The sequence below is a fragment of the Cyanistes caeruleus genome, chromosome Z (genome assembly GCF_971803275.1).
Source record: "Cyanistes caeruleus chromosome Z, bCyaCae1.hap1.1, whole genome shotgun sequence".
Taxonomy (NCBI): domain Eukaryota; kingdom Metazoa; phylum Chordata; class Aves; order Passeriformes; family Paridae; genus Cyanistes; species Cyanistes caeruleus.
Genome location: NC_141732.1, coordinates 8391276 through 8414330, shown reverse-complemented (window position 1 = coordinate 8414330; position 23055 = coordinate 8391276). Strand labels below are relative to the sequence as shown.

General features: G+C 37.8%; 1 protein-coding gene and 1 long non-coding RNA gene across 12 annotated transcripts in view; one reads left to right on the top strand and one right to left on the bottom strand.

Annotated features, from left to right (window-relative positions):
- APC (APC regulator of Wnt signaling pathway) overlaps positions 1-22370 on the top strand; it is a 103541-nt gene extending 81171 nt beyond the window's left edge. For 6 of the 11 annotated variants that reach the window (XM_086868078.1, XM_023943519.2, XM_086868077.1 and 3 more), the window contains 8 exons: positions 295-417; positions 2883-3261; positions 4348-4443; positions 5020-5159; positions 6185-6262; positions 8154-8270; positions 8902-9116; positions 9629-22370. In XM_086868078.1, the coding sequence (XP_086724204.1) occupies positions 295-417; positions 2883-3261; positions 4348-4443; positions 5020-5159; positions 6185-6262; positions 8154-8270; positions 8902-9116; positions 9629-16190 (7710 nt within the window). In that variant the 3' untranslated portion in view covers positions 16191-22370. The remainder of the gene's footprint in view (positions 1-294; positions 418-2882; positions 3262-4347; positions 4444-5019; positions 5160-6184; positions 6263-8153; positions 8271-8901; positions 9117-9628) is intronic. The other 5 variants (XM_086868082.1, XM_086868081.1, XM_086868080.1 and 2 more) reach the window with 1 other exon arrangement.
- LOC111940698 (uncharacterized) overlaps positions 1-23055 on the bottom strand; it is a 33094-nt gene that overhangs the window by 3130 nt on the left and 6909 nt on the right. The window contains exons 5-7 of the long non-coding RNA XR_015280570.1: positions 20525-20596; positions 18199-18270; positions 5773-5953 (exon numbers count right to left, since the gene is read on the bottom strand). This is a non-coding gene — a long non-coding RNA (uncharacterized LOC111940698). The remainder of the gene's footprint in view (positions 1-5772; positions 5954-18198; positions 18271-20524; positions 20597-23055) is intronic.

Below are 23055 nucleotides of genomic sequence, written 5' to 3'. Positions count from 1 at the left end.
AAATTATTGTTCAGTTTGTTCCAAAATCCAGTTCTTTTTGGTGCAAATAGTAACTATAAATCCATTCAGTTGAAAATATGGTTCTAATGAGACTGAATCTTGGGAGAAGGGGTTACTGAAACCAGGTTTAACAGTGACCTCTATGTTGTGTCAAGGCAGAGAGGAGCTAGCAGAAACAGGTTGGCAGTTCATTGCTGTCAGCAAAACTGCATCATCCAGTGCTGAAATTCAATTAGCCAATGTTGTTCTTTCCCTCAGACTTTGTTTTATATGAGTTGTTGCTTAAATCTGTAGGGTTCTGCTGCTCGAGTGGACCATGAGACAGCCAGTGTTATGAGCTCTAGTAGTAACTATTCTGTTCCTCGAAGACTGACAAGTCATCTGGGTACCAAGGTAACCGAAGATTACAAACCACAGGTCGCTAATGCTACATTTTTACTAATACAATAACCTCATTGTTTCTGCCAATAGTACTAATATTATCTGAACAGTCTTGTCCATACATAGTAATTTTTATTAAGTTAAAATTTTAGAATATTTTTTCAACCTTGAAAATATATGCACAGAAATAGGTTTGGTTTTTTTTAACTTGTTAATGATGATGTTACAACAAGGAACAAGCAATTCCTAGAAGTTACTGGAATATCTAAAGACCTTGTGATGTTGTTTTATAATCAATGATGAAAATTAACCTTTTTAAGAGCATTTCTTCAAATACTTTTGCAGAATCTAAATCCACAAAACAGACACAGTTGCCAAGAAATTAAATAGACAAAAAAAAAATTATGTAAGCCTTTCACAGCATCTTTAGATAGAAGACTGCCCTCAAAAATACATATGCAGCATAAGGAGAGAGGGGAAGAAAAAGGCAAATTCATGAGCCACTGGATCTCATACTGCCTCTGGAATCAGCAGCAGTATGAATACTGTGGGTGCTGTGCTGAGCACAGTCCTCTGGGCAACTGGATCTATTGATTTTGCATAGTGTTAATGATTTTGAGCTTCAAAACAGTGTTACAATGTTGTCATTTCAGTCCCACGCTGTATGCACATCCTAAATATAGGTGACATCAGCTGTCTGTCTGCCAATTGTCACTGCAAACTGTAGAACTCTGTAAAGTTACAAACAGCGGGAAAAGTGCCTGAGGGCAGTGAGTGTGGAAGGATGCAGGAGAAGACACAGATTGAACTGAGTATGCTCTGGGGTAGGAAATTATTAATATTAATGGCCAAAAAGGGAAAATGGTAGAGATTCTAAATGGAGGAGTGCATTTACTGGCACAGTGAGTCTGTGGACAGTGTGTTTAAACAAGAGAAACAAATAGATTTTTTTTGTTTATTTTTCCTATAGTACATGAGCTGCAATTTGGAGGCCTGATTTCATGGTTTCTTCAGCTTTATTCTCTGACAAAAACTTTACTTTCTAAATCAAACTAACACTGGACACTAACATTAATTAGCTGCCAGTTGAAACTTCTGCAAAGAGGTACACATAAAGCCAACTAAATTCACTCTCCTTTTAGAATCAAAGAGTTTGTTTAAATGCTACATTTGGAGTTTTCCAGACCAGGAAGACAGGATCTCCAAACTGGGATTCTAGACTGTCGTAGAAGTGGCTTCTGTTTCAATGGGTTTTGCCATGTGACCTTATAGTTCCACAGACTCTTAAGATTTGTATTGCCTCAGCAATCCTGTAGTGTTTAGAGAAGTCTCTGTTACCAGACTCACTATTTAGTCTGCCTGCTGCTGTTCACTTTTTTTAAAATTCAGTATGTATATTAATCTTCAGGCACAATGGAATTGTCACTGAAGATACCAAATAAAATCATTCATTGATACGGTAACCAGTGTAAATATCTAATTATTAGTAGGAAAATTTGTCTAATGGTCCAAAGTTATTTTTTCCTTAATTACTATAGTCTAGAGAAAAACACGCTTCTACTTCATAATTCCCTTTGATAGTTTCTTTATGTTGTGCTTTGACTTTGAATGTTCCTGTTTATCTTGGCTTTAGGAGTTTGGAGTTTTTAGATAGTATCTAAGATCATCTTCTACATCCTGTTATTCTGCTAAAAGTTGACTGGAAGAATCAAATGCATTTCTAGATTGAAAGCTGTTACTGGAGTGGGAGTACAAACCAAATAGTGTCTTGACCACAATATTATATAAAAACCAAAGAAATCACTTAAAAATTGCTGTATTTTATTTTAAAAAATTGGGTCACTCAAAGTTAAATGGGTAATGTTGGGGTTTTCATGGTGTGAGTTAATTTTACGAACATTTAATATTTAATACATACTAAATAAACATGTTTGCTTTACTGTTCTTATCCCTGTAAACTTGAAAAAGTATTAATTTAACTCCTTAGTTTTGCATTTGCTCTAAATAATTTGGTCCATATAAAAGTCAGACATCATAACAAAAAATTATCAGTTAATTTGAGGTATTTTAAAGGAAAAGTTTAAAATACATGGATATCAGGTTTTTTCAGCTTGATGTAGACTATAAAGAAAGCATCATCAATTCACATGGACCATAGCTTTTTAAAGACAGACTTAATTTTGAAGGTATTTTGGTTTCCCAAAATGAAACACTTTCATTATATGTTTGTTTAATCTTTTTGTACAATGGAAATCTGGAAGTCTTTGTTACTGGTTTTGTATAGTAATAGAGTTACAGACACTTCCAGCCATTTAACCACTAAGTGGAATTTATTAAGATTATGAATGCTGAAGTAGTAATAGTATTTAATTACTTTTAAATAGCACAGGTTTATTTTACCATAAGAGTGGTTTTTGCTCATATGTACAATTCTAATTTTGTTTCAATTTGATGTGTGTTTTTAAAACGTAACTGTATTTTTAAAATCATTTGACCTGCAGGTGGAAATGGTGTATTCATTGTTATCAATGCTTGGTACTCATGATAAAGATGACATGTCAAGAACATTGCTAGCAATGTCTAGCTCCCAGGACAGCTGCATAGCCATGCGTCAGTCTGGATGTCTTCCTCTCCTCATCCAGCTTTTACATGGCAACGATAAGGACTCTGTGTTGTTAGGAAACTCCCGTGGTAGTAAAGAGGCCCGTGCCAGAGCCAGCGCAGCGCTGCACAACATCATTCACTCCCAGCCCGATGATAAGCGAGGCAGACGGGAAATCCGTGTGCTCCATCTCTTGGAGCAGATCCGTGCTTACTGTGAAACGTGTTGGGAATGGCAGGAGGCACATGAACAAGGCATGGACCAAGACAAAAACCCAAGTAGGTTCTGCAAGCCATATAAACACATTTTGAGGATATATTGAAAAGAGTAAATTTACAGAAAGTACAACCTTAATCTGACTTCTTGTTGAATGTATGCAAGTTTTCTTATTACACATATGTGTGTGGTTTCTTCTTTATTAAAGTTCAGTTACTGTTTGTATCACAGATATGGTACCCTACTTACAAGCTTCTTATTTAAACCTTAGACTTTGGTGTGCTTTCCAGATAGCAGTTCTAGTGGTTTATATTTGCAATTTGTAAAATAATATTGAATATGTACTCATTCAGTTTTTACATTTTTATGGATAAACAATCCCAAATTGCTTTTCATGTAGATGTTTAGGAGATAGCACATTTTGGGAGAAGGGCAGAGAGCACAAATTTAAAAACCTCCATCCATCAGAATGGATGTTGTATGTGAGAAATGTAAATTAATAGGATTTTTCTCAGGGAACAGTTAGAAAAATAGGTAACTTTAGAGTTACCTTAGTTGTTTCTCTGAATTGAGGGCATCCCATGAGTGCAGCCTGTAGGTATCCGTGGCAGGTGTGTGACTGAAATCAGGGCTGCCTTGTGCCTGGGGCAGTTCAGCAGGAGTGGGCTCTACACAAGCTGTAAAGTACCATTTCTGCATTATCCAGAACCTAGCTCACAAAAGTATGAACTTAAGAATTTGTAGGTTATGAAGCAAAGGTCTAATTAACCATTCATAAGGATATAGTGCCCAAAGAAACAGAATATTATTTAGTGCCACCAGAATATTTGATCATATTGATTTGTTTCACAAAGATTATTAATTTCTAAGAGTAATAAGGTAATAGTTTTGCACTGCAGGCTGTGTTTCTAACTCAGCACATAGATTCAGGATTCTCCCTAATTTGTTTTAAAGCATCAAATATATTTAAAGTACACACTTTCTTTAGTAATAATCTTAACTAATTGTCTGTTCATGGATTGCTGGGAAGATACAAACCTGACCAAAACTGCAGCTGCTTTGTTTTTGACATGAGATTTGCTCTGGAAAACTAATGATCTAGACAGAATCACCTAGGAGGTACTAATTGTTACCTGTTTCTGGATCAGTGCCTGCTCCAGTGGATCATCAGATTTGCCCTGCAGTGTGTGTTTTGATGAAACTTTCATTTGATGAAGAACACAGACATGCAATGAATGAACTTGGTAAGAACAGACGTCAGAAGCTTGCTAGAAACCATGGCACTCCTTGTGCATGTCACTGCATATATGGCTTTTTTTTACTAACAGTTTAAGCTATTAACAACAATTCATTTGTGTCAGTTGTTGCCCCCTAAGTGCTGAAAACAGTTGAAATTAACCACACCATTTCCCAGTGGATAAATTATTATGTCAGTTACTGTTTTCTCTGTCATGAATTGTGAATTTTGGAAGAGTAGTATTATTGTGGGAATATTTGCAATTTTACAGGTATTGGACTTAAAATGGAGAGTATTTCCTGGGATGGGTGGTTTTCTGGTTGGTGTTTTAGTGGGTTTTTTTCATCCTGCATTTGTTCTTGTCTGACAGCCTGAATTTTTTTAGTCCATGTTCAGTAAATTTCATGCATGCAATTTTAGCAATTCATATGTTTTTCTGAGCATTGTGGGTTTCAGATATATGAGGTTTGCGCTGTACATAAAGATGGAGTTTTTTCCTTCCTATATATGTCTTGCACTTAAAATACTGGAGTACAGATTTTTTTTTTGATTTTTTTTTTTTCTTACCTGAATCTCTTTGAAGGTGGTTTGCAGGCCATTGCTGAACTGTTGCAAGTGGATTGTGAAATGTATGGACTCACAAATGATCACTATAGTGTTACCCTAAGGAGGTATGCTGGCATGGCTCTGACAAACCTGACTTTTGGAGATGTAGCAAACAAGGTGAGAGAAGAACTGTAAACTTGCAGTAATTTCAGTTCATAGGTGTTTGAATTACAGCTCTCAATGCAGGTGATTAAAATCTCCAGGATAGGATATTGACCTCAAACTCAAGGCAGGAGTTCAAAATATCTCTCTCATTCCATCTTGTTGCTGATGGAGAGCACTACAACCAGAATGTTGCATGCATACAAGTATGGTATTGGCTCTCAAATCACTTTTGTCACTGAAAGCAAGGATTTTCTCTATTGGCCTGATTTTTCAGTGAGAACTAGGTTCGTATGGTACACAGTGATTTTATAGCAACTGATTCTTTCTGAGAATGTTGAAGTAAAATTCATAATTGGGTCAAGTTTTCTGAAGTTTTCAGTTATTTAACAATACTGCTAGTGTCTAATGAAATTTTTTTCAAACCTCTTCAGGCTAGAGCTTGCTTTTAAATATCTGGATCATATCTGGATCAAACTGGGCACTAGTTCAATCATTATAAGAGAAAATTGTTTTCCCTAAGTTCTGACAAGGACATTTCTTTCAGTAGCTAGAAACTTCCAATAGATTATTGCCCCAAAGTTTGCCAGCCTGTTTATCTTAAAATAACTCCATACTGAAGACTTACCTTTCTGCCCTAAATGGAAGACATTTCAGCAGTAAATGAAAATTATAGATTTCAGAGAACTCAGGATTTTTTCTCTCACTAGGCAGTAGGTAACAATACATTGCTGGCTCACAGGGGTTTTTATCTGGTGCAAAGGAAAGAAGCCTTCTAAGGTAGTAAATGTTCAGATCATGTCCTAGAGCTGCTGTAAAAAATACAAAATTTTAGCACAATTTTAGCACTTATGTATTGAAATTGTAGCTATGCTGCAATTTTTAATAGTTGTAAACCAAGTATTGTTGACAACATACTTAGTAAGTTTCCATTAAACTTATATATGATTTGCTTAAAATATCAAAACATTGTGCAGAAGCAGCTATCTAACCTGCTGTTTAATACTGCTTGCTCTCATTTTCCTCCTGATTCCTACCAGGCTACATTATGTTCCATGAAGGGCTGCATGAGAGCTCTTGTAGCCCAGCTGAAATCTGAAAGTGAAGACTTACAGCAGGTAATGCTCTTTTGAGATAAAATATTTCTTTCCTTGTCTTGTCTGCTTTAAGTTTAATGTGAAATTTTTCTCATACTCATTTCATTAATTAGGAAATACACTTTTCTTGAAAAACATTCTTGTCTGCAGGATCATGTTCTGGGATTTTTTTTGTGTTTTTTTTTTTTTAAATCATAATGTATGTGCTGCAAATCTTATTTTTATGACTGTGATCTGTTAGAGTCTGTTCTAATGGGTCCTGCTGTGTAAAAAAACCAGCCTGAAAATAAAGTCTTTAGGAAGTGCTTCCTGAAGGGTAATCCTCAGAGCTAAGAGAGCAGAACTGTTGGAACTTGTGTAAAACTATTAAATATTCAATTATAATCAACTTTAATACTTATTGCATAGAAAGTTGAACAGGTCTTTAAAAGAAAATCCCCATTTTTGCAGTCTGAGTGAATCACCAGATAAAAGAACAATTTTAAATAAAATTGACCTTATCTCTTAAAATGTTAACAAAATATTCTCTCCTTAACAGGAGCAGGTCGCTAGTTACAATTGAGGACAATGTTAGAATTACAATAGACATTACTGGATAAACTCTGGGATATTAGGACAGGTATTAAGTATTCTTGGAAGGAGAGCCACAGCTCCATGGGCCCCTGATCCCCCTCCAGGATGCCTCCAGCCACTAGCACGTAGACACAATGACACACAGAGCAGAGTCCTCCACTCAGGACAAGTTATAAATGGGATTTAGTAAGAATATGAGACTGAATGTACTCAGAAGGCATGTCCACACAACTGGATCAGACAGTCAGCTGTTCAGGTGTCACTGTGCCTTTCTGTCCCCTGTGCTTTCCTGTGCTGAAAGATGACCTCAATCCACCTGTTTTCCTGCCTTTGAAACCTTTGGGTCCTGCTATCCTGCAATAAGTGTTCTACAGTTCCAGAATACTCTTTCCCTGGATCCCACAAATTGTCCCACATCCCCTACAAAAAGGGCAGAGAGCTGCTCCCTTTGAGTACCCTGAGTGTCACAGGTGGGCCATGGGGTAGTGGGTTCCCTGTGAGAGACTGGGGAGAGCCTGGACAGGGCACAGTTCCCACCTGGCTTTGGGCTCCTGTGCTCCCCTGGCTGTGTCAAGGTGGGCTCTGATGGGCTGGTGGGAGCAGCCAGAGCAGGACTTTCCCAGGCCCTTCCATGAGCCACTGGCTTCCTGCACTCCACTGGAGGGGTGAACAAGGGAGCACACACCTGTAAAGTTTCTGCACTTCTGTGACAATGAGAACATCCATAAGCAAAAGTTTGCTATCAAATCCATTTCATGAGGGATATGCATGCTTACAGCTGCTCATGAATGGGTGGAGTTTAATGTGTAATGACTGTCCACTCCAATGACAACCTATCTCAGTCTAACTGGTGCCAAGTACAAGGACATCTTCTGGAGATAACCATTCTGCTTGTAAAAGGCAATGTATTTTAAAAAGACTTGAAAGAGTTTTATAAACTCCAAAATAATCATACCATCTGAGACAGGCAAATGGTATTCTTCTATTCTCTAAGTGGAAAAACAAGAGAAAAATATTATATAAATGTCTCCCCTGAAATGCTGCAACTCTAGAACAGACATATGAGTTGAGAAAAAATATCTACAAATATTCTACTGGTGTGGGAAGCAGGGAACATGATTTCAAATCTCTGTTTCAAGTACCAACACACAGGAGCCAGTACCTTTGATCAAAGTTGATGCTGAAACATTAGACCAGTCTAGCAGACAATACAACAAAAAGCAGATATTAGCAAATTTTAGGTCAATAACTGAACGTGACAAGTCCATGAGGAAAGTCAGATAACCTGCTAAAAAAGTATCTATCTTGAAATATGTTGTTTTTCTTTCACATTTTGCAGGTCATTGCAAGTGTGTTGAGGAACTTGTCCTGGCGTGCAGATGTAAACAGTAAAAAGACTCTTAGAGAAGTTGGAAGTGTGAAAGCATTGATGGAATGTGCTTTAGAAGTTAAGAAGGTATCTTCTATAAGCAATTATACTGAATTTTTGAGAGATTGCATTTATTCTACACAAAACACTAATATTGTTTGACCATTTTTGATAGCACCAGTTGGTCAAACAGTTGATGTGGTTCAGGTAATTTGCTTTGAAGAAGAATTTGATTTAACATGACAGCAGACTGCAGTGGAGCAATGGCATCTCAAAACTAATATTGATCTGATTTTATTTATGAGGGTTGACTGCTTTTGCTTTTCATTTTCGTGATCTGTACTGTTAAAATAGTATATTTTATAATTTTGTCATTTAATAAAAGCTATTTCCAGTTAGTTGTTATCTACCACTTCTTTAGTGTGTAGATGGGTGTGTATTCCATCCCAGAGACTCCAACTGGTCTTCAAGCCCTTTCTGTGATTGTGGCAGCAAGTATTGAGGCACATATTTGTGATACCTCTGGGGTAGGCAGTACCAAATCCATGGTTGAAGGAAGGAACAAAGTGAACAAAAGTGTGCAGTGCTGCTTGCACCCAGCTTACCACCCCAGAGCAGAACCAGAATGTACACAGCCCCTTTAAGCTAATTTAATGTGTTTCTGAGAGTTCTGTGTCAATAACTGAAAACTTCACTTGTCATGTTGCTCTTTTCCTAGGAATCCACCCTGAAAAGTGTTCTGAGTGCCTTATGGAATTTGTCAGCACACTGCACTGGGAACAAAGCTGACATATGCGCTGTTGATGGTGCTCTTGCATTTCTGGTTGGCACACTGACATACCGGAGCCAAACAAACACTTTAGCCATCATAGAAAGTGGAGGAGGAATACTAAGAAATGTTTCTAGCCTAATTGCTACTAATGAGGACCATAGGTAGGTACACTTCTGACAATTTTTAGCGGTTCCACATGTATATTTATATACATATTTTATATATATAAATATATATGTAAAACATTATATATTATTATGTATTGTTTGTATATTATTTTTATGTATAAATATGTATATTTAGCAGATAGTTTCTATGACCAAGCCTTAATATGAATGCATGTATTAAGTATAGTAACTAAAAGCAGTTAATTTGTAGTACATTTGATAAAGTGGTGATTTCACTTACATAACAGGAATATGCAAACAGATTAAGAGCTGTTGCTTGTTAATGGGGAACTGTAGTAAAAGCTAACTATTCATATTTCTAATAGGATTTGTTTAGCATTCAGATAGAAGCTAGTGAAAATACGAGTTATTTGCAATGGAGCATTCTTAATTGTCCTTTCTAAGGGCAATACTCATTTCTAGAATAATAGGTTTCTTTTTTGCTTTGTCTTTTACCATTTTGAAATGCCACTTACGGATGTTTGTTTTCAATTACTCAACACCAGGCAAATCTTGCGAGAGAACAGCTGCTTACAAACCTTGTTACAACACTTGAAGTCACACAGTTTGACAATAGTTAGTAACGCATGTGGGACCCTGTGGAATCTCTCTGCTCGAAATGCAAAGGACCAGGAGGCGCTGTGGGACATGGGAGCTGTGAGCATGCTGAAAAACCTGATTCATTCAAAACATAAAATGATAGCCATGGGTAGTGCCGCAGCTCTACGGAACCTCATGGCAAACAGGCCAGCAAAGTACAAGGATGCCAACATTATGTCTCCAGGATCAAGCCTCCCATCCCTCCATGTCAGAAAGCAAAAGGCGCTGGAAGCAGAATTAGATGCTCAGCATTTATCAGAGACTTTTGACAACATTGATAACTTAAGCCCGAAAACATCTCACCGCAATAAGCAGAGACATAAGCAAAATATATACAGTGAGTATGTCCTGGACGCCAGCCGCCACGACGATGCGGTGTGCAGGTCAGAGAGCTTTAATGCTGGCAATATGACTGTGCTCTCACCATATGTAAATACTACAGTATTGCCTGGCTCCTCCTCTTCCAGTAGAGGAAATGCAGAAAATTCTCGATCTGAGAAAGACAGGAGTGTTGAAAGGGATCGAACGGTAGGTTTAAACACCTATCATCAAGCTGCAGAGAATACTGGGAATTCTGCTAAGAGAATAGGAATGCAGATTTCTACTGCTGCAGCTCAGATTGCCAAAGTTATGGAAGAAGTAACAAGCATGCACATTCCACAGGAAGACAGAAGTTCTGGTTCCACTTCTGAAATACACTGTTTGTCAGAAGACAGAAATGCCCAGAGAAGATCCTCCTCTGCCCATACTCACTCAAATACATACTTTCCAAAATCTGAGAACTCAAACAGGACATGTCCTGTGCCTTATACAAAAGTGGAATACAAAAGAGCTTCAAATGATAGTTTAAATAGTGTCAGCAGCAGTGATGGCTATGGTAAAAGAGGCCAAATGAAACCTTCCATTGAGTCTTACTCCGAAGATGATGAAAGTAAGTTCTGTAGTTACGGCCAATATCCAGCTGACTTGGCACACAAGATTCATAGTGCAAATCACATGGATGACAATGATGGAGAACTAGACACACCTATTAATTATAGTCTTAAATACTCAGATGAGCAGTTAAATTCTGGAAGGCAAAGTCCCTCCCAGAATGAAAGATGGGCAAGGCCTAAGCATATAATAGATGATGAAATGAAACAAAACGAGCAAAGACAGTCAAGGAACCAAAATGCAGCCTACCCTGTGTACACTGAAAGTGGAGATGATAAACACATGAAATATCAGACACCTTTTGGACAGCAGGAGTGTGTTTCTTCCTTTAGATCAAGAGGGTCCAGTGGCTCAGAGCAGAACAGAGTAGGCCCAACTCTTGGAATTAATCAGAAAGTAAATCAGTCCTTGTGCCAGGTTGATGATTATGATGATGATAAGCCAACCAACTATAGTGAACGTTATTCTGAGGAGGAACAACATGAAGAGGAAGACAGACCAACTAATTACAGCATAAAGTACAATGAAGAGGAACATCATGTTGATCAGCCTATTGACTATAGTTTAAAATACTCAACAGAAGTTCCAGCACCTTCTCAGAAACCATCTTTTACTTTTCCAAAGACTTCTTCAGTGCAACTCAGTAAAACTGACCATATTACCCCAAGCAGTGGGAGCACATCAGCCCCCTCAGCTGGTTCAAAGAGGCAGAACCAGCTTCACCCAAGCTCTGCACAGAGCAGAAGTGGTCATGCACAGAAGAACGCCTCCTCTAAGACTCCCTCTATTAATCAGGAAACTATACAAACTTACTGCGTGGAAGATACCCCAATATGTTTTTCAAGGTGTAGCTCTTTGTCATCCTTGTCATCAGCTGAAGATGAAATAGGACGTGATCAATCCACACGTGGCACAGATGCCAATAACACACTGCAGATTGCAGAACTGAAGGAGAACAATGGGGCTCTACCTACAGAAGGTGCAGCAAGTGAAATTGCATCAACAGCACAACACATCAGAACAAAATCCACTAGACTTCAGACTTCTAGCTTGTCTCCTTCTGATTCCTCTAGACATAAAGCTGTTGAGTTTTCTTCAGGTGCCAAATCTCCCTCAAAGAGTGGTGCCCAAACTCCTAAAAGCCCACCAGAACATTATGTACAGGAAACACCACTCATGTTCAGCAGATGTACTTCTGTAAGTTCCCTGGATAGTTTTGAAAGCCGTTCAATTGCTAGTTCAGTTCAAAGTGAGCCTTGCAGTGGAATAGTAAGTGGTATTATAAGTCCCAGTGACCTTCCAGACAGCCCTGGACAAACAATGCCTCCAAGCAGAAGTAAAACACCACCACCTGCTCAAGGAGTTCAGGTAAAAAGAGAGGTACCTAAAGGAAAAACAACCACTACAGAGAAGAGAGAACCTGGTCCTAGACATGCAGCTGTAAATGCAGCTGTTCAAAGAGTTCAGGTACTGCCAGATGCTGATACACTATTACATTTTGCCACAGAAAGCACACCAGATGGGTTTTCTTGCTCTTCTAGCCTGAGTGCTCTGAGCCTTGATGAGCCTTTTATACAGAAAGATGCAGAGTTAAGAATTATGCCTCCAGTTCATGAGAACGAGCATGGAAATGAAGCAGAACCTGAACAGTCAGATGATACAAAGGATAACCAGGAGAAGAAAGCAGAGAAGCCAGCTGAAGCAGAAAAAGACATTTTGGATGATTCTGATGACGATATTGAAATACTGGAAGCGTGTATTATTTCTGCTATGCCTACGAAGTCTTCACGCAAAACCAAAAAGCCTTCTCAAGCATCTGCTCCAAAAATACCTCCTCCTGTAGCCAGAAAGCCCAGCCAATTGCCAGTTTACAAACTTTTGCCTTCACAAAGCAGACTGCAATCGCAAAAGCACGTGACTTTTACACCAGGAGATGATATGCCACGGGTATATTGTGTTGAGGGTACACCAATAAATTTTTCAACAGCCACATCTCTGAGTGACCTGACAATAGAATCACCCCCAAGTGAGTTGGCCAATGCAGACAATGTGGGTGTGGGAGCAGAGTCAGGGGAGTTTGAAAAGCGGGACACCATTCCTACAGAAGGCAGATGTACTGATGATTCTCAGAGAGCAAAAAGCTCAGCTGTAATTCCCCTTGGCCTGGATGATGACAAAACAGAAGAGGGTGATATTTTGGCTGAGTGCATTAACTCAGCTATGCCAAAAGGAAAAAGTCACAAACCTTTCAGAGTGAAGAAGATAATGGATCAAATTCAACAAGCATCTTCATCTCCAGTTAATAAAAATCAACCAGAAGGTGAGAAAAAGAAGCCAACATCACCAGTAAAGCCTGTTTCTCAAAACAATGAATACAGAGCACGCATGCGAAAAAGCACAGAGCCTAAAAGCAGTGCTAGTAATGAAAGAGGCTATCCAGAGAACAGAGATGCAAAGAAACAGAACCTTAAAAATAATTCAAGAGATTTTCATGACAAATTGCCAAATAACGAAGAGCGTGTAAGAGGAAGCTTTGCATTTGATTCCCCTCATCATTACACACCTATTGAGGGAACTCCTTACTGTTTTTCACGAAATGATTCCCTGAGTTCTTTAGATTTTGATGATGATGATGTTGATCTTTCAAGGGAGAAGGCAGAATTAAGAAAAGGAAAAGAAGGAAAGGAAACAGAAGGTAAAGAGTGCTCTAATGCAGAAGAGTCTTCTTCAAATCAGCAACCAAGTAAGAGGACACAAGTTTGTCAAAAACATGCTGGCAGAAGTCAGACAAAAACTTTCTCTCAGTCAACTAAAGATATTCCAGACAGAGGAGCAGCTACAGATGAGAAAATGCAAAATTTTGCTATTGAAAACACACCTGTTTGTTTTTCTCGCAATTCGTCTCTTAGCTCCCTCAGTGATATTGATCAAGAAAACAATAACAACAAAGAAGGGGAACCTGCAAAATGTCCCGAGGCTCCTGAGCCACAGGTGGAATCCAACAGACCACAGACTTCTGGTTATGCACCTAAATCATTTCATGTTGAAGATACTCCTGTGTGCTTCTCTAGAAACAGTTCTTTGAGTTCTCTTAGCATTGACTCAGAAGATGATCTTCTGCAGGAATGTATTAGTTCTGCTATGCCTAAAAAGAAAAAGCCCTCAAGAATGAAGAGTGATGGTGAAAAAAATAATTCCAGGAACACAGGTGGTATACTAGCAGAAGATTTAACACTGGATTTGAGAGAGATACAGAGGCCAGATTCAGAACATGGTTTTTCACCTGATTCGGAGAACTTTGACTGGAAAGCTATACAAGAAGGTGCAAATTCTATAGTTAGTAGCTTGCATCAAGCTGCAGCTGCTGCATCATTGTCTAGACAAGCTTCATCAGACTCTGACTCTATCCTTTCATTAAAATCTGGTATATCTCTAGGGTCACCGTTTCATCTTACCCCAGACCAAGAAGAAAAACCTTTCACTAGTAATAAAGGTCCAAGAATTATTAAGCCAGGAGAGAAGAGTACACTGGAGTCTAAAAAAGTAGAATCAGAAAGTAGGGGAATCAAAGGAGGGAAGAAAGTGTATAAAAGTATGATCACAGGAAAAGCACGCTCCAATTCAGAAGTTTCAAGTTTGAAGCAACCACAACAGACAAGTGTGCCTTCAATTTCACGTGGCAGAACAATGATCCATATTCCAGGGGTTCGAAACAGTTCTTCAAGTACTAGTCCTGTTTCCAAAAAAGGACCCCCACTCAAAAACATGAACTCTAAGAGTCCTAGTGAAGGTCAAAGTTTGACTAGTTCTCCAAGAGGAGCCAAATCATCAGTGAAACCTGAGCCAGCTCCTGTGACTAGGCAACCATCAGGGTTGAACCAGAGTGCATCAAGCAAAGGACCTTCTAGATCAGGATCTAGAGACTCCACTCCTTCTAGACCTCAACAGCAGCCATTAAGTAGGCCTTTGCAATCTCCAGGACGAAACTCCATTTCCCCTGGAAGAAATGGTATCAGTCCTCCCAACAAACTATCACAGTTGCCAAGAACATCATCTCCTAGCACAGCTTCAACTAAATCCTCAAGTTCAGGTAGAATGTCATACACACCACCAGGCAGGCAGATGAGCCAGCAAAACCTTACAAAGCAAACTGCCTTACCTAAGAGTACCAGTAGCATTCCACGAAGTGAATCTGCTTCAAAGGGATTAAACCAAACTCTCAGCACTGGTGGATCCAACAAAAAGACTGACCTATCCAGAATGTCATCCACAAAGTCTAGTGGAAGTGAATCTGACAGATCTGAGAGACCTGTTCTCGTTCGTCAGTCAACTTTTATTAAAGAGGCTCCAAGCCCGACTCTAAGACGGAAATTAGAAGAGTCAGCTTCATTTGAATCTCTGTCGCCATCCAGGCCAGATTCTCCCACAAGATCCCAACTGCAGACCCCAGTTTTAAGTCCTTCTCTTCCTGATATGTCTTTATCTACTCATTCACCTGCCCAGAGTAGTGGTTGGCGAAAATTAGCCCCTAATCAGAGCCCTACTATAGAATATGATGGGAGACCAGCAAAGCGTCATGACATAGCTCGTTCCCATTCTGAGAGTCCATCTAGGCTGCTGATTAATAGATCAGGAACATGGAAGCGCGAGCACAGTAAGCATTCCTCATCACTTCCTCGTGTAAGCACTTGGCGAAGAACTGGAAGTTCCTCCTCAATTCTGTCAGCTTCTTCAGAATCCAGTGAAAAGGCAAAAAGCGAAGATGAAAAGCAGCATGGAGGTTCCCTTCCTGGACACAAGCAAAGTAAAGAAAGCCAAGCACCAGCAAAAGGTACTTGGAGAAAAATAAAAGAAAATGAAATCCCTCAGATAATGAATGATCCTCAGCATTCTTCTTCGGGTGCCACAAATGGCTCTGATTCCAAAACCCTCATCTATCAGATGGCTCCAGCTGTCTCTAAGACAGAGGATGTGTGGGTAAGGATAGAGGACTGCCCAATTAACAACCCTCGATCTGGAAGGTCCCCAACTGGAAATACTCCCCCTGTTATTGACAGTGTTTCAGAGAAAGGGGGTATAAATGGTAAAGATCCTAAAGAGATTCAAGAAAAGCAAACCACAGGGAATGGAGGTGTTCCTGTTCGTACCGCTGGCTTAGAAAACCGTCTGAACTCTTTCTTTCAGATAGACAGTCCAGACAAGAAAGGCACTGAAACAAAGCCTCTGCAGAATAATCCTGTCCCTGGACCAGAAATTAACGAAAGTACTGTAAGCGAGCGTACTCCATTCAGTTCCAGTAGCTCAAGCAAGCACAGCTCCCCCATCGGTGCTGTGGCAGCAAGGGTGACTCCTTTCAACTACAACCCGAGCCGCAGGAAGAGCAGTGTGGACAATAGTTCTGCACGGCCCTCACAGATCCCAACCCCAGTAAATAACAGCACCAAGAAACGCGACACCAAGTCTGAAAACACTGACTCCAGTGGAACACAAAGCCCTAAACGTCACTCTGGCTCTTACCTGGTAACTTCTGTTTAAGTGCAACAAAAAAAAAAAAAAGAAAAAAAAAAAGAAACCATAAAAACCTGATGTATTATATACAGCAGCTACTTAGAAACTTTGTTTCAAATGAAACAAAAAAAAAAAGGGGATTGATTTGTTTGTTTGTTTGTTTTTATTTGTTGTAAATAGCTTTGATTCTTGTTAGATTGTCCTTGTTCTGGAAGCCATATTTGATAGTATACTTCGTCTCCACTAGTGATATTTTGCAGGAACACCTGATTGACAGTTTGGAATAAAGTTGCTAACGCGAGTGTATTTGTACAGTATGTTTAACATGTATTCCCATGTTTAACACGCATCCCATCCTATTATCCTTTGAATATTGCTTGTCATTGAAATCATGGAATAGCACAGATAGAAATGATGCAGTCATATTGCTATACCAATAATTTCTAGATTACAGACCAACTAAACTACATCAGGGAAGAATTGGTATTATTTATGCAAAAAAATGTACTCATGTTTAGTATTTGTGAGTTCATCTAACCCAATAATTAATCATGTGGCTGTGAAATTCACAGTAATATGGTTTCCGCTGAACAAGCTTTCCTAGCCTGCTTTTCTGCATGAATGGAACTGATGGTTCATTTTATGAAGTAATGATTAACATTTCTGTGGTCACATAATGTGCATAGATAGTTACAGTGTAACAATTTACACTTTCTTTGTGCTCTGAAAAAGAAAAAACAAAACAACAAAAAAAAAAAAACCCACCTGTGTAACTGTAAAAGTTTGAACAAAATTATTTTACCTGAATTAAATTTTATCTTAAAGTAGGTAGAATTTTTTTTGCTATGCTGTAACTTGTTGTATATTCTGGTATTTGAGGTGAGATGGCTGCTCTTTTATTAATGAGACGTGGGTGATGCCTCAACAGAGACTAAAATCAACATTTCAGAATAAATTATTACTATATGTAAGTTGTGTGTGTTACTTCTGTATTACATAAAAAGACAGGATTTTAATTTGAGATGTCACCATATAATGTGGTTGTATGCACTTAAGGCCTGATTTGGGATAATCCTGCATCTCCAGTATAGTTTCTTCCTTATCACTGGCAAATGGCTGTTGTAGGATACTTTTAACATTTGCAGGATCAGACCCCAGGTCTTCTGTAATATATTTTGTAATTGAGACAGTTTCACACATCTCAGGTGCATAACAAGGCTAAAGGCAGGGTATTTCCAGTAGCCATGCAGTATAATTGTTCTCATGACTGCAAGCCTGAAATAGTAATGTATACAAATAATACAAATAACTGTATACAAATAATATTGTATACAAATTGTAAAACAAATGTTTTGATTGGGGATATAATGTAGAATGTGAAATAGTGACTATAAGATGAAATTTTGCTTCTATTTGCGCTCTATGTGCTTTTTTTTAATTTATTTTTTAAAAAATTATGAAGGGAAAAATATCATAAAAATCCCATGGCAGCAAGAAATTTGTTACCGTAGTAGAAAAAGGATTTTATGCAAAACATGACATTTGCTGCCTCGAGCCTTTCTGATGCAGATATAGCTTGCGCTAGAACAATGCTGAAAGAAAACAGATTTGTGCTTTAAAAATATAAATATAGTCTGAATTTAGATGAGGGTTACTTCAAAGTAGAAACATGAGAACAGAACATTAACCATTCTGTGCATGTTTGAACAAACCATGAAATGAAATGGTGTATCAGTTCTGTTGTATCTCAACTGGACTGTTCTACAGGTAACTTTCTAAATAACTGATACGTCAGAATGCCCTGATTTCAGGAAGCCCTGAAATAGAGCAATTTACCTTTATGGTAGCTTTAACACAGTTGCGGAGTTTATCACTTCTGTGGCTTTTGTACTTCTGAGACTGAAATTAATCAATTGAATTCATTATAAATCATGCACTGATTTAGAAACACAATCAAGACACTATCAGCAGACAGAAGTCAATTTATACTAAAGCCAGTACCAAAAACACCTGTTTGGCAGAAGTGGTATCTTACTTGCTCTTTTGTTCTTTGCTTCCTGTCAGATTTACTTAGAGATATGCCATGTTCCTGTATCACCTTGTGAACCTGTTAAAAAGCAGCACCCCTCTTGTTAGCATTTGAAATATTTTGCATACTGTATCTTCATTAAACTTCTAATATGAATGAGTCTTAGTGTCCTTTTAAAGATTAGATAGAAACAGATTATGTCATGTGTTTAAAGTCAAGGCTTCCTACTGGAGTAGAATATGGAACTCCATCCTTGAGTTTCAAATGAAAGACCACTTTTGTTGTAAATGTTTTGATTTTTTTTTTTTTAATCATTATTTTGTGCTGGGCTTTTAACAACTAATACAAAAATATATGACATAATCCAGAATCGTTGTTTAACACCGGCATTACACATTTGTCCTGTCAATTTAAGAGTTAAAGGTAAACTCAGTCTCAGAAAAGAAATTCTGGTTTACTGAATGCTGTTCAGTTACTAAACTGAATTCTGTTCTGTTCTGTTACTGAAAAATGACTGAAATAAGTTTTTTTAATCAAAAGATAACATGAAACTATAAATAATTGTATGCGTATCAAACACCAGAATGTCTTTGAAAATTATAGTGGCTTCTTGATATAGACTTGGGGATACTTCATGATCATTATAATTGGAAAGTTTCTCTTAGTATCCACTTGAGTAAACCTATATTTGTAGCAAAGACAGGCTAGAGAAACTTTCCAACTATAAGAGTAGTGATACACTAAAATATGCTTCCCATGGGAGTTGTTAAATTTCCATTATAGAAGTTTTAAGAAGAGGTCTATGAAACATCTCATAGGGATGGACTGTAGTATATTTCATATTGCCTGTGTGCAGAGATGGGTGATCTTTTGAAATCTCTTCCAGATCTACATTTCTCTGATTCTTTATCTAAATTACTTAGTATCCACTAAGAGCCTTTCAGAATATTTAAAGACATCCATGATGTTTGATTTATGATGGGGATATAAAGTTATATTCTATAAGCTTAACTAAAAAACAGATCCCAGAAATATAAAATCAAAGACGTGAAAAATGGTTGCAATAAGTATATTTGGTCTTGGATTTTGTTAATGATGTCAGAGTCACAATAGTCAGATTTTATTTATGCTGCTTGTTCCTTGGTTCCATTTGTATGAAGTTGCCACAGCGGGTAAGAGGACATTTATGTCAAGGCAAAACAAAGAATAGCAAGGAGCTAAGGAAACAAAGACTCAATTTACTGTTCTTCTGGGATGCACTGCCCTTCTTTCTTCCAATTTTGGTAGAATTTTTTTTTGTGACTTTTATTTGTGACTCAGACCTTTATCTGTCCTTGAATTAGCTTATCATATCTAGTGCATACCAAACTTATACTTAAAAATCAGTTTCTACTGAAAAATAACTCATAAAGCTCATTTCAGACTGTCTTCTAGCTTTGTCCTCTTGATGTGAGAATCAGAGATCTGACCTCCTCACAATTTGTGTTTGTATTAGTTCACTCTTTAAAATGTGCTTCCATTTTTGTTTCTTGCAGTGTGCCACTCACTGGCACACTAGTAAGGTTACTGCTCAATTTCTTTGTAAGCTCTTCTGACTAAATATTGCAATCTTTAAAGGGGAACTAATCTATTTCTATTTTCATGTGCAGTTCTCTACCAAGAGTATTTTCCCCTGAAACATAAAAGGCAATTCTCACAGCTCTGCCAGATACGACAGCTTAAAAATTGAAAGCCTTGCCACAGTTTCCTAATGAGACTGGAATATTGTTTCAAGCAGGACTTGGCTGCAGAATACAAGTATAATTTATGCTATAAATGTCAGTAAGCAGCAGTATTTTCAACATAGACTAGTACTTCTGATGGTTTGGGGAAGTCAGCTGCACTGTCATTGGTAAAGGAGGAGGGATAGAAAAGGGGCAGTTTCAGAGAGAGTCATGTTGTTCTAGGGATTTCCTTTTTTCCTCAGTGAATTACATAAACTGCACCAGAGAGAAAACAGCTTGTGCACAAATTAATGAGGCATTTTTTTGAAATATACCAGTAGACCACAAAACTGCAGAACCTTAATCTGGAAACTGAATTATGTGATGTCTTCTTAGGAGTACTTCATAGCTGTCCATCCCCTTGATCCTCTTAACAAGTTGGTATCACCAAGAAAGATAACTGTGTTAGCTTCATCTTTCTTCATCTTTCTTAAAGATAACAGTCTATACTATTCTAGAACAGAAGAAAGGGCATGTCCTGTTCAAAGAAGTTTTCTTCTCCATTCCATGCTCCTGGCTGTTAATCCTGGCTCTTATGTGACCTTTCAGTCGACTTGCCCACCTCTTACCTGCTCCACTGATGGGGGTAGTAGGATTAGTACTGCATGAATTTGCTTGGTGCATAGTTGGAAAAGTGCCACCTGAGCCAGCAAAAAAGAAAATAGAACAGCTAGGACTGGTTGAAAGAGGTTGGGATAGTTTCTGTTGTTGGAGGTCATTGGATCGAGCTGTTACAGGCAATTTTATGCCTATATGCCGTGTTTCAGACCTTCACTCATTTTGACACTGCAAAAGCAAATTAAAATGGGATTTTTATTTTTTTATTAACTGAATTTTTGTCTAATGCCCTCTAGTGCTTTGCATTTAAATACCTTACGTTTGAGTAAATCCTTAATCCTGGAAATTCTGACAACTAACTTCAGAATTCAACCAGTATATGGATGTGAAAATAATAAAAAATACACCACCCCCCCCCCAAAAAAAAAGTCTACCGTATGTAAACATCTGGGAGACAGTTTTTAGATCTGCAATATTAAACTCAGTGAAGTAAATCCTTCCAGTAAAAAGACTTATTGCAACTATTTCTTTCCTAGAAAAGGCTTGAAGAGGGAGGTAACATCTCCCTTTCTTAATGAGGTTAGTATTGTAGAGATGATCTGGAAAATGTCCCAGATGTCTTTCCCATCTAGCTTTCATGAAATAATATGAACAGCCATAAGAGCACTAAAAATCGTGTAGACTTCCACCTAAACATAACTTCTTACATCTACTGTAATGCCTTGCAAAGTTGGATCCACCTGTGCGACAGCTTTGTTCTTGATGAGATGTGTGATTTGGATGAAGCTGTGAATCAGAAGTGTCAGTTAATGTAAAGCATGACTTTCTCCACATGTTTAAAACTCCTAGGACTTCCTTAATACCAAATTACCCAAGTGTATTCACTCTCTGGTTCCACAGCCATCTCCTTTGCACTTTGACATTTAACCAGAAGAGATTCCCATTTTCAGTTTCATTTCACATCACATGTAGAAGTAAGATTCCTGCATCATAGTTTCCTATATGCAAAATAACAGTTTGTATCTGTAAATGTGTTTATAGAGAATGTTACGTAGCTAAGGTTGAGTTTTTAGTCAGAATGGTAAGTTAACTGCTATGTGTTGTGTTTGGTTACATATTGGAAGTGCAAGGGAATTTGGTGTGGTGCAGAAGAGCTTTAAGAGTTCACAACATAATTAATGCAGGTGTCAATTAACTTGTGATGCCAAGATGAATTTTCTACTGTCAAGTTTCAGTTTACCAGATGTGCTGTTTACTTACTTTAAGATTGGGGAATGCCTCCCTAGCATAGTTTTGCAAATTACCTTTCTTGGGAAATTTCCACACAGTTACAAGCTTATGTATTAGTGCATTTCTGTGACTTCCAGATTTAAAGAAATTATTCCAATTTTGCTGTTTGTGAAAATATCCTTTGCTTGAGTGGCTGTAGAATTGAAATTACGATTTCAGGAAGATAAAGAGGGAGCTGGTTCACTCAATAAAAAGCACTTCTGTTGAGAGCTCAAGACATACATACAAACAATATATCTAATGCCATCCTTTCTGGTGGGATCTAACATGAATAAAGCTTGTGCTGGATCTCTGCAAGTAAACTGTCATCCTGTGAGACAAGACGAATTTGCCCACCTGTAAATGTTGTTTCTCTTGAACAAACTCAGCCCACGATTATCTTTCTTCAATTTTGTTGTTTGCTTCTGCCTGAGATGCATTACTGTTTATATCCTAACTCTGTAATTAATTATTTCTTCAGTTATTCTAATGTATTTTGTTTCACAGTACACTTATTCTGAATTTAGTCTTGCTATGCATAATTTATTTATTACTTGCAGTGTTACATAAAATTTCCTCCTGATTGCACCTTGTCAGAGTGAAATTGTTTTCTTGGCTACTACTGAAAGTTAGGCATCTGTCCACTGTATTAGAAATATGATTTCATTTAAAAAGGATTTTGTTGTTAAGACACTTCAATAATTCATTATACCAGAACAAATGCTCTAAAAAAACCCATTCATTTTCATTTTAGTGATAATCACAGTTCAGCTAGATAAGTGGAAAAAAGAAGCTTGAAAACCTGGCTTAACAGTAGAGTTCTCTGTTCTCTTCCATGTTTCACCTTAGAAGGAACTGCACAAAACAAAATCTAACAAAATGTAATTCCATAATCCCTCTCTTACAAAAGTTTCACAAGGCTTATTTCATTAAGACTCATAAGCACAGCAGAAACTATTAATTACAAAGTCTTTCCTGTAATGAATGAATTCTTTAGTCCCCAATTCGACTATCAAGGGACCTAAGTTGATTAATTCCCAATACACATACACATACATTTAAGTACATATTTTACACTCCCCTGTTCGCTTTAGACTGACTAAAGTATTTAAACTAAAACAAGGGCATTGTTTCTGATTACTAAGATCCCTTCTTTTCTAATTGTTGTACCACTTTTTCATATTGAGTTCTAATTTGATGACTGATTAGCTGGTATCTGATTTTCAAGTTATTCTAGAAAAAAAATTCACCTAAGTTTTGGTTTATATGCAGA